Below are 17,148 nucleotides of genomic sequence, written 5' to 3' on the forward strand. Positions count from 1 at the left end.
GATACGATTTGTTATAGAAAATTTCATCGAGGGGAAGGTACATCTCCCAACGATACTGTTAGTCCATGCAATACACTCTCAAGAGACCTTCTAATACTTGGTTTACTGTTTTTGCCTAACCATTAGTCTCTTGATGGTAAGCCGAATTGATGTTCAATTTCGTTCCCAGAGCTGAGAGTAAAGTTTGCCAAAATCTAGATGTTATCTTAGCATCTATGTCAGATATGATATTTTCTAGAACCTTGTGAAGTCTAAAAATCTCTCTCACAAACTTATAGGCAATTTCTGGTGCCCCATTTGTTAAGTTCCCTGGGATGAAATGTGCTACCTTTGTTAATTAATCCACTACCACTAGGATGGTATTGTGTTGTTTCGGGTGATAGGTAACCCTTGGATGAAATCCATAATGATTATTTGCCATTTCCATTCTGGAACCTCATTTGGATGTAACAACCCAGTTGGGTATCGATGCTCAACCTTAACCCTCTAACACTTGAGGCATCCTGCCTCATACTCAATTGTTTCCTTCTTTATGCCCTTCCAAAAATACAAAGGTTTCATGTCAGCCACCATCTTAGTTACTTCAGGGTGCACTAAGTAGGGGGCGACATGGATTTCTCCCAAAATCATCTTTTGAATCTTTGAGTGCTTAGGTATGTACATCCTACTTTTATATCTTAGAAACCCATCTCCATCCAATTTGCATCCGTTATATCTAATATCTTTAGGATCCCTAAAGAGTGCTCGACGTATGTCATTACAAAACTTATCTCTTGGCAAACATTGAAGTACTTACTCCCTAACCCCAATATCTATTGCTACCATAGTCGAAATATGTCTTCACCGGCTTAAGGCATGAGCTACTCCATTCTCAATTACCCTTGATATAAATGATCTCAAAATCATAATCTGCTAAGAATAAACACCTCCTTTGGCGAGTGTTAAGATTAGATTGGGTGAATATGTACTTCAGTCCATGATGGTTGTATCTGAGCTCAAATGGTTTCCCAATCATATAATGTCTCCACATCTGTAAAGCATGGACGATGGATGCTACCTCTAAGTCATGTGGTGCATAACTGTGTCCGTAATTTTCAACTTCGTGGATTCATAAAAAAGGACCTTGTCTTCTTGCATCAAACACCCCCCTGCCCTTCTTCCAATGCATCCGTTATGACCACAAAGTGACCCTCAGGTTCTGGTACTCTTTAAGTATCGACGCAGTAGTTAGCTTCTCCTTTAAGTAGTCAAATGTTGTTTGGCATTTTTTGGGCCACAAACTTTTCCCCCTTTGCAATGTAGTGATGGCATGTGCTATCCTAGAGAAGTCTCCAACAATTTTTTTGTTGCTCTTCTTGGCGGTTATCCAAGGTTGTATGGATCTTCTACTGGAAGATATATAAAAAATACATATAAAATATATATAAAAATACATATTTACTTGAAAGAGGTTAACATTAATAAAATATATATAAAATACATATTCAATTGAAAGAGTTTAAATGAATTAGCTTAACTCTGGTTAGCAAATCCTTTTGTATTATTTAATTAGCGATGGGAAAAATATAACATGAATGTAGATCCTTTTGTATTGTGCAAGTCTTGGCTTCTGGCAGAGAGAAGCATTGTCAAGGGCTTAACCTCATGACCGTAGATCCTTAAGTATCCCCACACTATCTCAACTGAGTAAGGACCTTGCTACCCAGGATTAGGCATAAGACACCCCTATCATGCCACTGAGCATCTTGGTATTAGAGTGTCAGCTAGGCAACCAACGAGGCTATGAAGTCTTGCCCATCGACCTATCTATCCAATTGCTAGCAACCTTGACCTCTAGTGATCATAACATCAAGCATGCCACCAAACCTACCCTGGCTAGAGATTTACATAGACACTATGTGCCCGAGCACCCACTACTTGTGATGACCCTAATTGTCATATAAATTTACTAAATTAAATAATTGATTACAAAGATATTTATCAATAAATAGATAAATTAATTATTTAAATAATTAGTAATGAAACTATCAATATATAGATTTTTTTTAAGCAACTGACTTATCAAGTCTTACTAAGAAACATTTATCAATAAAAGAAATTCAATACATGAATTAACTAACACCTCTAAACAACTGTACTAATCACAAAAGTTATTAATAAAATAGTTACATGTCACATTAAATAAATCTTCTGAATATTCTTAGCTATCATCCAACTTCAATATTAAAACAAAATCTTACTAAAAATAACAATATGGTCGAATTGAAGAGACATGGCCAATCATGTACCAACACGGTATAAGTACTACCAAATGGCGGGATAAACGAGGGAGAACAAAGCCAAAATAATATTTGACAACGCGTCAAGGGGAAACAATAAGGAATGAAGTTTATGTGGATACTTATTACATTGCCTCCATAAATGGAAATCAATTACACGGAATGAATAATGCAAAGACAAATAATTGGAAAAAGGGAAGATATAAAAAAAGATACATGCAATAAACCTGAAAACCTTCCCAAATCAGAAGGAGTATTTGCACTTTCTAAAGTATAAGTTACGTGGGAGCTTCTAAAAAGGTAAAAGAAATGGAAAAGGTAAAGATAAAGTAAATGCATATATTCCATTTCTGTAAAAATAAAATAATAATGTTATTTTCAATTTTTTATAAAATAGATAATTATGTTATTTCTTTCTTTACAAATTTATAAGGGTTTTATTATTTTAAATATATAGTTATATGTATAATTAGATATAAATTCTCAAAATATAGATGATTTTATATGTTGAAAGTAATAAGTAAATATATTTTATGATGATCAATGTAGTTAATGTGAATGTATTTTTATAATTAAGGTAATTATTGTAAATATATTTTTATGATAACCAATATAGTTCCTTAAGTAAGGAACATTTGATCTCGAATAATATCATGTCAGTACCACGGAAATTAATGAGATTCGAAGCATGGAGCATGTGAGATATTAGGATCCCCGTTGTTCGCCATGGCCGAGAATCAATGTGCCAGAATATTCTGATGATGTCAACATATGCATATGTGATTGGCCTTAGATAGAGGATGCACGTCCAAGAAGACTCTTAAGGGGCGCGCTCTCCGGAAGATGACGAGGTAGCTATGAGCTAAGAAGCCCAATCTGGAGACATCCTTAAGATTGGGGTTAGAGGGTAGAGTAATATAGTTAGATTTATTATTGTTTAAGCATTGACATTTATTTTGCAGTTATAATTGATCCGTAACTAACCCTAATAGTGGGGACATTATAGTGGTATTAGAGCATGATTTTGCCATCCTGTGGGATGAATATAATTATAATCATTTTAATTGTTAAAATATCAAATTTGGAAACATGATTATAGAAATGATGAAAATGAGTTCATAAATACAAGTGATTTAATGTCAAGATGGGAGAGGTACAGTAAATCTGCTCAAGATAGGCAGATTCCAAGATGGGTAAGGGCATGAGTTCTAATGCTTTGAGGAAAAGATTCCAAGATGGGTGAGGACATTGTTTTGAATGCCTCGAGGAAAGAGTCCAAGATTGGTAAGAACATGATTCCAAAATCCCTGAGATACAAGTCCAAGATAGGTATGAAGTTATGAACACACTCCCAATTTCTTGAGGGACCCTACTTGTAGATGTGTATCTAGCACCCTATGACAATAAAATTTCTATACTCTAAAGAGATCATGTAAGAATAAAAAAAACTGATTGAGCCCAATGTGCTAATAAAGAGACATAAACTATGAAGATCAATTATATCATATCAACTAAATTATGCTTAGAATTATCTAATCAACTCACTAACTTTGACATCATGAACTCCATCAATCTTTTTATGTTAAACAAAAACCAATTGATAAATTGATCACCAATCAATCACCTACTATTAAGGATCAATGTTATGTTTATTGATCTGACTAGCTCATGAATAATCATAATGAAATCACTCATATCATTCAATCTATATGCACTTATTATCTCTTAGTTGTATTATTAAATGTTTTTCAAGTCATAATTGCTTGAGGACAAGCAATTTCGAGAGGGTAGGACTGTGATGACCCTAATTGTCATATAAATTTACTAAATTAAATAATTGATTACATAGATATATTTATCAATAAAACAATAAATAAATTATTTAAATAATTACTATTAGAACTATCAATATATAGATTTCTATTAAGCAACTGACTCATCAAGTGTCATTACGAAACATTTAGCAATAAAAGAAATTCAATACATGAATTAACTAGCACCTCTAAACAACTGTACTAATCACAAAAGTATATTAGTTAAATAGTTACATGTCACATTAAATAAATCTTATGAATATTCCTAACTATCATCCAACTCCAATATTAAAACAAAATCTTACTAAAAATTCTAATATGGTTGAATGGAAGAGACACAACCAATCATGTACCAGCATGCTATAAGTACTACCAAATGGTGAGATAAACGGGGGAGAATGATGCCGAAATAATATTTGACAACGAGTCAAGGGGAAAAAATAAGGAATGAAGTTTATGTGGATACATATTACATTGCCTCCATACGTGGAAATCAATCACACAGAATGAATAATGCAAAGACAAATCATTGGACAAGGGAAGATATAATTTTTAAAAAGATACATGCAATAAACTTGAAAACCTTCCCAAATCAAAAGGAGAATTTGCACTTTCTAAAGTATAAGTTACGTGGGAGCTTCTAAAAAGGTAAAGATAAAGTAAATGCATGTATTCCATTTCTATTAAAAAAAAATGCTATTTTTCATTTTTATAAAATAGTTAATTATGTTATTTCTTTTCTTTACAAATTTATAAGGGTTTTATTATTTTAAATATATAGTTATATGTATAATTAGATATAGTTATATATAAATTCTCAAAATATAGATGATTTAATATTTTTTAAAGTTATAAGTAAATATATTTTATGATAGTCAATGTAGTTAATGTGAATGTATTTTTATAATTTAGGTAATTATTGTAAATATTTTTTTATGATAACCATTATAGTTCCTTAAGTAAGGAACATTTGATCTTAAATAATATCGTGTTAGTACATAGGGCCGACACCATAGAAATTAATGAGACTTGAAGCATGGAACATGCGAGATATTAAGATCTCCATTGTCCACCCATGGCCGAGAATCAATGTGCCAAAATGTTCTGATGATGTCAACATATGCATATGTGATTGGCCTTGGATAGAGGATGCCTGTCCAAGAAGAATCTTAAGGGGTGTGCTCTTGGGAAGATGATGAGGTGGCTATGAACCAGGAAGCCCGATCTGGAGACGTCCTTAAGATTGGGGTTAAATTAGAGGGTAGAATAATATAGTTAGATTTATTATTGTTTAAGTACTAACATTTATTTTGCAGGCATAGTTGGTCCCTAACTAATCCTAATAGTGGGGACATTACACTTCTTGACTTGACAACAAGAATAGTACCATTTAATCTTCATGCGCTGACTCGGTCTATATTTATTTGTTTAAGTTCATCAAATGTTTATTTTGTTTCTGATTTCTTCTCTTATCTTGCAATTATAACCCAATGATCATTTGATATTGACCACACTTTTCATCTCGACCTTGCTGGTCGTCCTCGATGAATCTTAATGTGACTGTCTATATCATTGGATAATCTTTGTTTATGACAACCAAATACTTTCTGCCCAACCTGGGCTTATAACAAACATTAATAAAGGAAGTTCTTTATATATTCATAACAATTTACTTAACTCTATGAGAGTGCCTTCTCTTATCTCAGAGGCATATTAATGATGCCCTTGTATAAGTAATGCACAGAGTTCAATTCTCTTCAATTTTATTTAAGTTCAAAGATAGTAATCATGGAAGTACACAACAGATAATTCAGTCCCTTCTTGCATGCATTTATTTATTTAATCAATCTTATGTTAATCAAGACATTCTAGTTGGATCTAGCCCATCTAGCTCTGTTTCAATTTAATATCATATCTTTAGATCAACTAACTAGCATTCAAAGCTTTTAAATATAACAATAGAGGAAGCAATATGCAGAAAGGAATTGCATGACTTCGTTGTAATATCTGGGGTATTATCACCCACTCGTTGATGGAAGTCTTGGAATGCCTAGTATGTCTCCTTGTCCATGAACTACTAGACCCTCTTGCGATTACAATAAGCAAGAACAACACCAAGGTGTGGAAATTAAGGATGACAACGACCTTAGACTGAATGCAACTTATAGGCACAATTCACGACACTTGAATTGAATTTCTGATATGAAATATGGATATATATGAATGCAATTTACGATTGGGAAAAGCTGGTATTATGAACACAAATGCAAATAGCAAAATGAAATCACTGATGGCGACTGCGAATGGGATTGCTAGAAATGAATGCAGTTGGGTTTAGGGAGATTTTTTTCTTATCTTGCTTTCATGCTAGATTACTAGCAAGATGGAAGGTGGCAACAAAAAGAGTTACGTTCAAGAGCCTTCGAAAGATTGATAATACATATGGCAACACACATAATATATAAAGGCCTGATGAAGATAAAAGAAAAATATGGCCGCTAGAATTTATAAAAGTCGATGGCATGAAATAATAGTAAATACATTGCCAAGGTTGGAAAATAATAATAATAACTTCACTCTTAATGTGTTAATGTAAGGATATCATCTTGTATCTATCTATACTTGTATATGCATGTACACATACACCTATACATGCGTAATATTCTAAGAATACGCATCTTGTGTATACATCGGATTTTAAGTAAGCTTATACCTTCATATATGTCTTGAGTGAATTTACACACACACACACATATACATGTACAAGTACATATAGGTACCATGGTGTTGTTATATTAAGACATGTCTGACACAACAAAAAACTCTAAGATTATCCCAATTTATAAAGGTAACAATTTTGTTCTTAGTTTGATTTATGCTTAGTGATTTCTTATATATATATATATATATATATATATATATATATATATAGACTTGGTTAGCTCATAGTGATTACTTGGTACCCTGGTTTGCCTAGTTTGGTTTTCCCTTGACCAAGGTGGTTTAGGACACATACTTGTTAGCCCAATGGTAGGTGGTGCCCTCATGCCCTTTCCTTGTTTGGCAATGCTTCCCCCTTCATCACGTTCCTGCAAAACTAGTTTATCAAGGTAATCACATATATCCAAGTTGTTTAATCAAAATCATATAATCATATTAACTAAACCACTTGCCATTCGTATAACATCATAACAAATACTAGTATTTCAATTTTGCAAGAAGAGGAGGTGATTTACTTGCTTCCGAGAGCTTGAGCAGGGGTTTGAGCTTCCTCTATTGTGCACCAAGTAAGTATGAAACTCTTTAAGCTTCCATTTCCATAGCTAAAATAGATTTATAGCTTGAAAAGTCTGATTTTTTTTTTCATTGTTTAAACTCATATTTTCATTGCGTATTTAAATCTCAAAACAAAACACAATGAGCAGCAGTTGAAGTACTAGTAGTAGTGGTGATGAGGAGGAAAATGTGGTTGGGGGTGATATTGCTAGTAGTGAGACTAGGAAAGGAGTTGATCCTAAAATTGACTTGTTTAAATGCCCTTCCACCATCATGAAGGATTTCACAAAGGGTCCTTTCAATAGGAATAAACCTCTTTTCCAATTTGTCAAAGCTAGGCCAAAAGACAAAAATAATACAGGAGGGACTAGGGTGATGTGTTTAATTATTAATGTTTAACTTTATTTTAATTTATAATTGTTTCTATAGGTATTGCACATACTTCATCTTGATGAAGAGGATGGTTGAGGTGTATGAGGCTCTCCAATTGACGGTGGTGAATCTAGAGTGAGGATGATGGTCCAATTCTAAGTCCTTTGAAGGAAAAGTAGTGAAGAAAAAGATGCTTAATGAGACCTGGTGGTCCACAATGAGGTAAGTTGCTGATTTTTAAATTAAATGTTAGTCTTTTGCTTGCTGATTTTCAAACTAACTTAAAATTCTTAAAATTCTAATTCTGATTTTAGTTTTTGTTTGCATCTTGCAAATATATTTGCTTTGTCATAGCACCTATTGCAGATGTCATTAGATATGTTGATACTGACGCTGGAGAGATATATGAACTTTTGACAACATGTTGGGGAAGATGAAGAAAATTGTTGTAGCGAAGGATCCTACATTGGGGTTTTATGAGGAGCATAATAGACTTATTGTGGTGTGAAGTTGGAACATTATGAATACCTCGCTTCATATGACAAACTTTGCTTTAAATCCCAAATGGTATGCAGAGTTGGGTGGAAGGGGCCTCCCATGTGATGATCCCAAGGTATTGGATGGCTTCACAAGAGCCATTGATAAGATGTATTTAGCTCAAGAGGCCTCTACTCTTCGTGCATAGTTTGACTTTATCGACCTTTGTGGCCCAAACTTGGGTAAGCCACAAGAAAGGTTGGATAGAGCGGTTTTGGCACAAACAGATCTTATTGGATGGTGGACTTGTCATGGGAGAGAAATACCAGAGTTAAAAGCTCTTGCCACTCGCCTCCTTCCACAGGTTGTTAGTTTCTTAGCTGTAGAGAGGAATTGGTCCACATATTCTTTATCCACTGTATCAAGAGCAACAAACTTACCTCTAAATGAGTGAAGAAGCTAGTGGAAGTGCATCATGCTTTTCGACTTGTGGATCGTCGGACTGTAGAGTATAGGCAGACTCCAGAGCATAGGCAAACTCCAGCTTTCCGGTGGGATATTGAGCCCAAGGATGTGGCCCAGATAGATGAGGATGAGAAAACACCATGATTGGTTGAGATTCCATTAGATGAGACTATGCTTCCTTTGGAGCATGATAGTGAGGACTCTGATTTTTCTGCCATGGTGATAGAGGCAGAATAAGAGCAACAATTTGCTTCATTTGTCTATATTTTGTTTTCTATGTTGAACCTGAACATGATGATGAAACTTTATGGTAGCCTTCTAGCCTTTGGGCATATTTGGATTTCCAGATTTTTATGATATTGTTCACTGTTAAACTTATATTTAGATATTTTTGTTTACATATTGATATGCATATTGACAATTGAGTATTGGAATCGGTTATTATTTTCTAGATGGCATTCAAATGGTGTATGTTAAGGTTCTATAATGTTTAAATGACACGCTTCGTGCCTAGTTTCAAATGAATGACGTATATTTGCAAATTTCAGTGTACATTTGCAAATTTCCTATATATATAGCTGTCCCCTTTTGCCATCCCCCACTCCTCGTCCCCAAAATCGCCAAAAAGATTTGTTGTCTCAGAAACCCGTCCCACCATCCCCCGCCGTCCTTGACCCCGTCTTGAAAACTCGAGGGAACACAGTGTAATATCTATCTTGTGTTTATCCTCCCTAGCTAAGAGACTAAAATATTATATATATATGTCTAAAATATTATTAGGAGAAATTAATATTATATATGAGGTTACATAAGTAATTATTATTATTATATTAATTTCACCTTAATGAATAGACATGTCCCATGAAGGGAAATGTCTCTCTCTTTGCCTCATTTCCAAATATAAATGCAAGAGAGATTGCCACATTTGCAATATACAGAAATCACAAGTAGTATTATTTCATTTGCAGCAATTCTATAAACTCAGCAAGCTCTAGCCAATTGATAGAAATGTCCAAAACACATTCATACACACTACTAATGGATAAATTTTATAACGTCATCTTATCATAAAAGTTACATGGACACAGATACGGATACAAATATGGATAGGGTATTGGTTACAGATACAACCTTTTTTAAAGAGCCTAACTATGGATACAGCTGTATATGACATTAATAAAAACACATACCCATATAATTAGCTCAGTTTTCAAGTTATTGGAGGAGAATTTCATTACTTCAAAAGAAATATACACATTAATGCTATAGAAATAATTATGTTAATTTAGCACTTTAAAATATGCAAAAATAGTAGAGTTGCATTAGACACCCAAAGGAATGGGTCGCTGAATCAAATAAACATTTTTTGGTCTTTCTCATTTGGTGTAGGGTTTGTTTATATGCATAGTTACACTGCCTTGCGAGCCAGGGGGACGACGGGACGAGGGGGACAAGTTTTCAAGACGGGGGGATAGAGGGGCCTTGATTTGGGGATGGCGGGGGACGGGGGGTGGTATATACGATACATATGGTACTTAAAATGCTAGTCATGAAAATATGTACTACAATTATACAATATAACTTGATATAATCATAGAAAGATGTAAAAAAGTTAAAAAATAGTAAACTTAAACAGTAAAAAATTAAGATTGAAAATTGCATTGAAGTTTTCAACTGGAACATCATGATTCATGATCAAATGACAAACAAACAAAGAACATCAACAAATATTAGTCTATATATCAGTCTTCAGATCAATAGTATGAGTATCTAGATTCTACTATCTAAAAGTAATCAATGATCATATGAGTCATGACATAAAAGATGATTACAATAAGTATCATGTGCCATGAATCATGATATCAAAATAAGTATATAATATTATAATGCAAACAAAAACTACAAGTCTCCCCGCACCCACAATAAAGGAGACTTCGTTGTGTCCCCCCGCAATAAAGGAGACTCCATTGCATCCTCCGCACCCCTAATAAAGGAGACGTCTCGTCGTCTCCGGCGAAGGTGGCGCTCTAAGTGGTGCCCCCTAGACGCCAAGATGCTGTCCCCCTGTCCTGGGGATGTCCCCATCTTCGAGACGGCCCATTTTTTTTTTTTTTTTGGGGGGAGGCGCGTCCCTGTGTGACACTGATGATTACAATAAGTATCATGATATCAAAATAAGTATATAATATTATAATGCAAACAAAAACTACAAGTCTCCTTGCACTCACAATAAAGGAGACTTCGTTGCGTCCCCCTGCAATAAAGGAGACTCTGTCACGTCCCCCCGCACCTGCAATAAAGGAGACGTCTCGCCGTCTTTGGCGGAGGTGGCGCTCTAAGTGGCGCCGCCTGAAACGCCTAGATGTTGTCCTCTTGTCTTCGGCAGAGGTGGCGCTCTAAGTGGCGCCGCCCAAAATGCCGAGATGCCATCTCTCCATCCCGGGGACAACCTCGTCTCCAAGACGGCCTAGGTTTGGGGGGGGATGCATCCCCATGTTACACTATTTATATGATTTTTTTTTTTTAAATTTCAAAAAATTGCATAATAAAGTTTTAATTTTTTTTTTTGGGAAAGATCTACATCAAAATTTTCAAAAATCAATTCGCAGGGTATTCGATACGGTTGGAAGTTCTAGGCCATATTGAATAAGTATCAAAATCGGATATGGGATACATGTGCCCAAAGAGGGACAAAGGAGTTTCCTACGGCTATGCTCATCATTGATAAATTGTAAAGATAACTGCAAAAAATAACATTGTCACCTTGGAAGGTTCCTATGCAACAAATGTGTTCCCTTCATGTTTATAATATTTGTGGAGGCAAATCTATCAGTTTGATTCTGCATGCTGTTTTGATATTGTAAGTTCTCTCCCAATTTTAATATCATATCCATGGGAAATTAATACCTGGGAAAATATAATATTGCATTATTTGTTGTTCAAATTGTTAATGTTTTGAACCAGAATAATCTGAATGCAATATACAGAAAACCAGAAAAGTATACGAACAGATGACATGATTATTTACCCTCTTAAAACCCTCCTAGTTGAGGGAAAAACCCAGCCACACCCGGAATGTAGATCCTTTATTTAGATCTCAAAGTAAATGCAAGTATTCTTGCTTATGATTGAAGTCTGCAACCAGTCAATCAATAAGCCTGACTTTTCTCTTGTCAAAAAATGTCCTAGAGTCTCCCAGACTTCTAAAATAACTGATTACAGACGTAAAGAATCACATGGACTGTTCAATGATCACACACAAAGATTGTATACAAATAGATAATTCAAAATAAGTGAGTCTTAGCACATATACACTTAATGCAATTTAACCAGACCTCACAGCATACGGAAATATATATGATAACTGCAGATACATTGAGACTCATGTATCCTCAGAGCAGGATATACACACAATTTGATGTCGTAATACATGAAGCACTTGCACTGAAAACATAACTCAAATTTATGATGTTCCTTATTCGTTCCTTGATCGTTGCTTTACAATGAAGAGACATGGTTAATACAAATCGACTATGGTTATCAAGAATACACGACACTCAATAAACAAATGGATATCTTAAGTGGACTGACAATCTCAATATGAGAAATGACGACACTCCCAAAGCAGTTATGATAGTTGAACCATCATGGTCAGCATCCTTCATAATCATGAATCACCAATCTTCAATGCATGATGTGTTCGATTTGCCAGGTCATCTTGTCTTCGCTGCCATGCCACCATATTCCAGCGGAATCATATGTTAATATAGTAATAAGAAAAATATCTCCCGCAAGAACCATATAAGACGGCAAGAATAATAACAAAATAGTAGAACCAACACAGGTATGAATGAGATCTCTTTTGCAGCTACATTAAACATTACCACAAAAACCATTTGCTAGAGATTCATTTTTATAGCAAGTGAGCTCACACAGTTTCTGGAGGTGTAATCTTGACTCTTATTGCGTACCAGAATTGATGCTACTTTGTTGTTGCAATGATTGGATTATTATGATCAGATAACCTTCTAGTAGAGTTTTACTCTAGTTATAGTTTCTGGTATAAAGTAATGGTTATGCATGGTCATCAATGCATTTAAAAATATTTTAATGTTATGAATTTGCATTGTGCGATTCTTGGTAATAATAATTCACAAATTTGTAAAATGCAGGATGAATTTGAATCTATCTGCCAAGAGACACAGGTTTGATGCTGTTAACTTTCGTGTTCAAGTTGGCTGTAGAGAAGAAGTGTCTAATACATTCATGTCCTGTTTGTCTAATTTCATTCTACTTGGCCCAAGCTTAAAAAATGGGATTTAATTTGTTCATACTCTATATATATTTATAATTTTTTTTTGATGTGCGACCATATCAATAAGCAATATTTTGAGAAGTGCTTCTCAACCCAAAAGGTTTAATGAAGCTTAGGGTGGGGAACATTGGGAAATTCTATTCGTGGGAAACTGTTTAGCTTTGATCTCTGGAAAATGATTCTGATTCAAATTTACTTGGATATCTCAATGTGCAATTCTTCAACACTAACAGGGATACATATTTATTTATGTACTAATCTGATATACTATGCTCCTAAAACCAATATTAAGTGGAAAATTTGATATTTTTTATATCTTTTGGCTGCCATCTACAACTTTAATTGGATTTGTAACGTGTGCATTCTTGAATACATGCCCATAATGCCAGAAAATCAATTATTCACACCTTTTATTGTGCTACTAACACGTAAGTTTTTTCCTTATACAAATTAAATCATGTAAGAAAGAAGAATGCTAGTTTGTTAAGATGCATATGACTGGTTCCCCTTCTACTTGCTGTTGTCTACAAGAACTATGCTTTCAGTTGCACGTTAATTGTTCAGGTAAGTTGTAATACTTGTTTTAGTGCTAAATCTGTGAAATAGTTGCATAGGATGAAATTAATAATTAAGTAGAAGATTAAAACAAGAGAGATTCAACACAAGCATTTTCATAGAAGAAATTTATTGTTGGAAACTCCAAAAGATTGGGGCTATGGTAAGTTCTAATACTTGTTTTAGTGCTAAATCTGTGAAATAGTTGCGTAGAATGAAATTAATAACTAAGGAAAAGATTAAAACAAACATGGAAAGAGAGATTTAACACATGAATTTTACTAGGAGAAACTTATTGTTGGAAAACTCCAAAAGCTTGGGTCTATGCCTCCTCGTCTTCCTTATCACCATGCAAGAATTACAAGCCAGTGGCTTTGATTGAGTCTTCAAGATCAATGTGGGAGTTTTTCAACAATTTTACAACACTATTCAAACTTGTCTTGCTCCAGAAACTTGGCTGTTCTATATTATTATGTTTATAGATAAACTAATTAATTATGTTTATAGATAAACTAATTAATGATCCGAAGTGGGACTTTTTTACAAGTAAATGTGCAATGTAATTCTGTGCACACCGCAAGCATTGATTTCGGTGTGAAAATGGGGGAAAAATTCTGAATCCTGCTCTGGGCATTTGGATTTAAATATTTGTCAAAAGTTAAGGAAAATATGGCCTGATATGTGCCGATGTTTTCCTTTTTGCTCCAGGAAAAATATACAAGGGGAAAAATTCACGTGGTAATGAGGAGCTAACAAACTCTGTAATGCCCCTTTCTTCCATTCATCTGAATCGATGGGTCCGAAGCCTACCTTTGTTCCCCTTAGATTGAAAGGATTTACAAAGGAATAGTATAATAGCAATTCATTTAGTGTTAAAAAATTCTGTAAGCTATAACGTTGAAGAAATCATTATTTTTTCTTTGGACCAAAAAGCAAATAAATATCACCAATTTAAAATGTTGAATATTCAAATAAAAGAAAATTAAGTACCTTGAAGGTAATAAATAATTAAAAAAGGAAAGGAATGAATATTCAAAATAAAAAAAGTATTTTTAATTACATTTTAGGGTTGGCTAAAAAGAGCATAAAAGGGAAATGATTGGAAAAAACAAATGAATCTATCATTGCGAAATTTTCAAAAACCCTTGTGTAGAGCATTTGGTTCAACCTTTTTCCTTGAGGACAAAAACCCTCTCGGTTTGTCGGGAATCAAAGGATTAAAATCTCCTTGTTTCTAGTGTTGGCTTCACCCAGAAGTTAAAATTGGGTTTACAGGCGGAATTTATAGGTTTTCTCAGGTTGCAGAAGATCTGTGAGAATATTTAAAGAAAAAAGAATTTTTATTTGATTTTGCAGCTCCTGGTAATTCTGAATGAATTAGAGGATTATTTTACTTTTTGGCAAAATAAATTCAAGCCAACTGTACCAAAATTTCCATGATATACTGTAACACTGTTCATGAAAAAATGTGGGAGATTCATGGCTGGTCTCGTATTCAGGTAAGCCAAGTGCACATGTTGATGGATGTGTTGGAAGTCTCGGAAGTTTTCATTAATAATTTTTTTCTGAGCTGTCTGTACCAGGGAAAATCCAACCACTATTATAAAAAGGAAAATAAATTAATAATTAAGAAAAAAGAGATTGCTGATTTAGGAAGTGTAATGTGGAAGGGGAAACATCTCTAATAGTAATAACTTATAAGTAAAAAAGATTGTAGAGCTGGAAAGAGGGAGCTCTGAAGTTTCATTAATTTTATACCATGTTTTTAGTTCGTGCACTAAGGCTCGCTGATTATTAATTTGAGTTTAGAAAAAAGGACAACCACCAGGGTTAAGATGATGTGGTTGGATTTAGAAATGAGCGTAGGGTTATAAAAATTTGCAAATGCTGAGTCTTGTTTACTTTATGCCAGCTGCTTGCCATAGGGGAGGAAGACGTGGAAGTCCAATTTTTTTATTGGTCGTGTGCATAATGAGAAGTGATATTTCAGAGGAGGCTGGCCGTTAAATATAAGGAAACACTAAGAGGAAGCACTGCCAAAGGAATTGAATAAGATAGAAATTTCTGGTTGTGTTTTTCTGCTCCTCCACTGTAGCGAACCACCCACCTATTCCAGGTTTATTGTTTTAATTTTTGTTTAATGAGTACTGGAAAAAAAATATTTTTTCTGTCAAGAATGAACTTTTTGCTCATGAGAATCAGTTGTTTATATATTTTTATAACAAGAATTGCTGGAAAATAGAAACAAAGTTGAATTTTGTATATCATATTTGTTGGAAAATTTTGAGAAGAGATATATCAGTGGTATTAGAGCAACTTTCCTGTGACATGTTGGAAAATATTGTGTAAAAATATTCCGGCCAGGTTTCATGTACAGAGGTGGCAGATTGAAATTTTATCAAAGGGACAGGAGAAAAGATCCAGTTTACCCAGGAACCAAAGCAGGACAATAGGACATGCAGGTACTTTTGAAAGACAAGGAGGTAATGACTAATGATATGGATGCAGATGATGTTTGGTTAGAGGTTTGTACAGGGACTAGAGTGGTTTGAGGGTATGATGGCATTGTTAGTTTTGACCATGCAAAATAACCACTTATTGAGGGAACACACTAGTGATGCTAGCCCGTTAGCGGCAAACACTGGCCAAAATGCCCAGGGAACGATTGTAATTTCTTCTGCAAAACCTTCTTACCAAATTTCACTATGGGGAAGAGGACATTGTTGAGCAAGAAGTCGAAAGTTCAATAGTTGATGACATAATGGCTAGTTTGGAAGAGTATAGAGTCCTTCCAATTGAAATTAAGTATTGAGCCCCCTCCAGCTGCAATTAAGGCTATGCTACTCACAATTTTATGATGTTGAAGAAAAAAAGGGTGGGTAGAGAGCTGAGAAGGGGCAGCAAACAAATTCACATGATGTCAACTAGGCCTTGACGAAAATGACACTTGTCACATGTGATGGATTAAATAAGTGTACTTTGTGCTTCTGTATATAAAAAATGGACATGTTTTTATCATTTAGACCCATGATGGAGGATGACTCTACCAAACTTGTTGCCCTTCATCTTGAGGGTTTAGCACTTATCATGGGTCGATCACACTAGGACACAAACATGTTTATTTGTCTGTTCAGATCAGACAGTCGCACATAGGCGATTCTTGTATGGCTGATTTTAGAAATTTTTAGTTATGGTACTCAATGTTTCAAACAGGAGGCTAGTGATTTTGTTTATTGAAGGCTTAATTGAAACCCTCCGAGGCTTGGTTATGGCTCTCAATCCTATATCTTTATAGCCAGATATTAAGAAAAGGCTCTGGATCCCAAAAGTCGAAAAGGCCTTGGATCTCAAAAGTCCAGCTAATAGGGGTAGATTTCATCCCGTAGGGTAGTAGAGATCAGCACCTCTTGGTCAATTAAAAACAACAACTTTTGGACAGGCAAGGACTTTGATATTTGGGCAGCAGAAGACAGTATCTTGACAAATTCACCAGAACAAAAAATGGACTAAAACCACTAACAAAGTGGAATCTAGAAACAAAGTATGAAGGATGAGGATTTTTTGTTCTGCAAAGAACATCGGTAACTGGGACATG

The 17,148-nt window shown here is 34.6% G+C and overlaps 1 protein-coding gene across 4 annotated transcripts in view; it reads left to right on the top strand.

Annotated features, from left to right (window-relative positions):
* LOC149572405 (uncharacterized) overlaps positions 1 to 17,148 on the top strand; it is a 130,179-nt gene that overhangs the window by 66,556 nt on the left and 46,475 nt on the right. For all 4 annotated transcript variants that reach the window (XR_016359916.1, XR_016359917.1, XM_089813582.1 and 1 more), the window contains exon 5: positions 12,856 to 12,888. Coding sequence is in view for 2 of the 4 variants with exons in the window: in XM_089813582.1 (XP_089669708.1) it covers positions 12,856 to 12,888 (33 nt within the window). In the remaining 2 variants the exon portion in view is untranslated. The remainder of the gene's footprint in view (positions 1 to 12,855; positions 12,889 to 17,148) is intronic.

This window comes from Cupressus sempervirens, chromosome 2 (genome assembly GCF_028749045.1).
Source record: "Cupressus sempervirens isolate cs-2001-9-10 chromosome 2, ASM2874904v1, whole genome shotgun sequence".
NCBI lineage: Eukaryota > Viridiplantae > Streptophyta > Pinopsida > Cupressales > Cupressaceae > Cupressus > Cupressus sempervirens.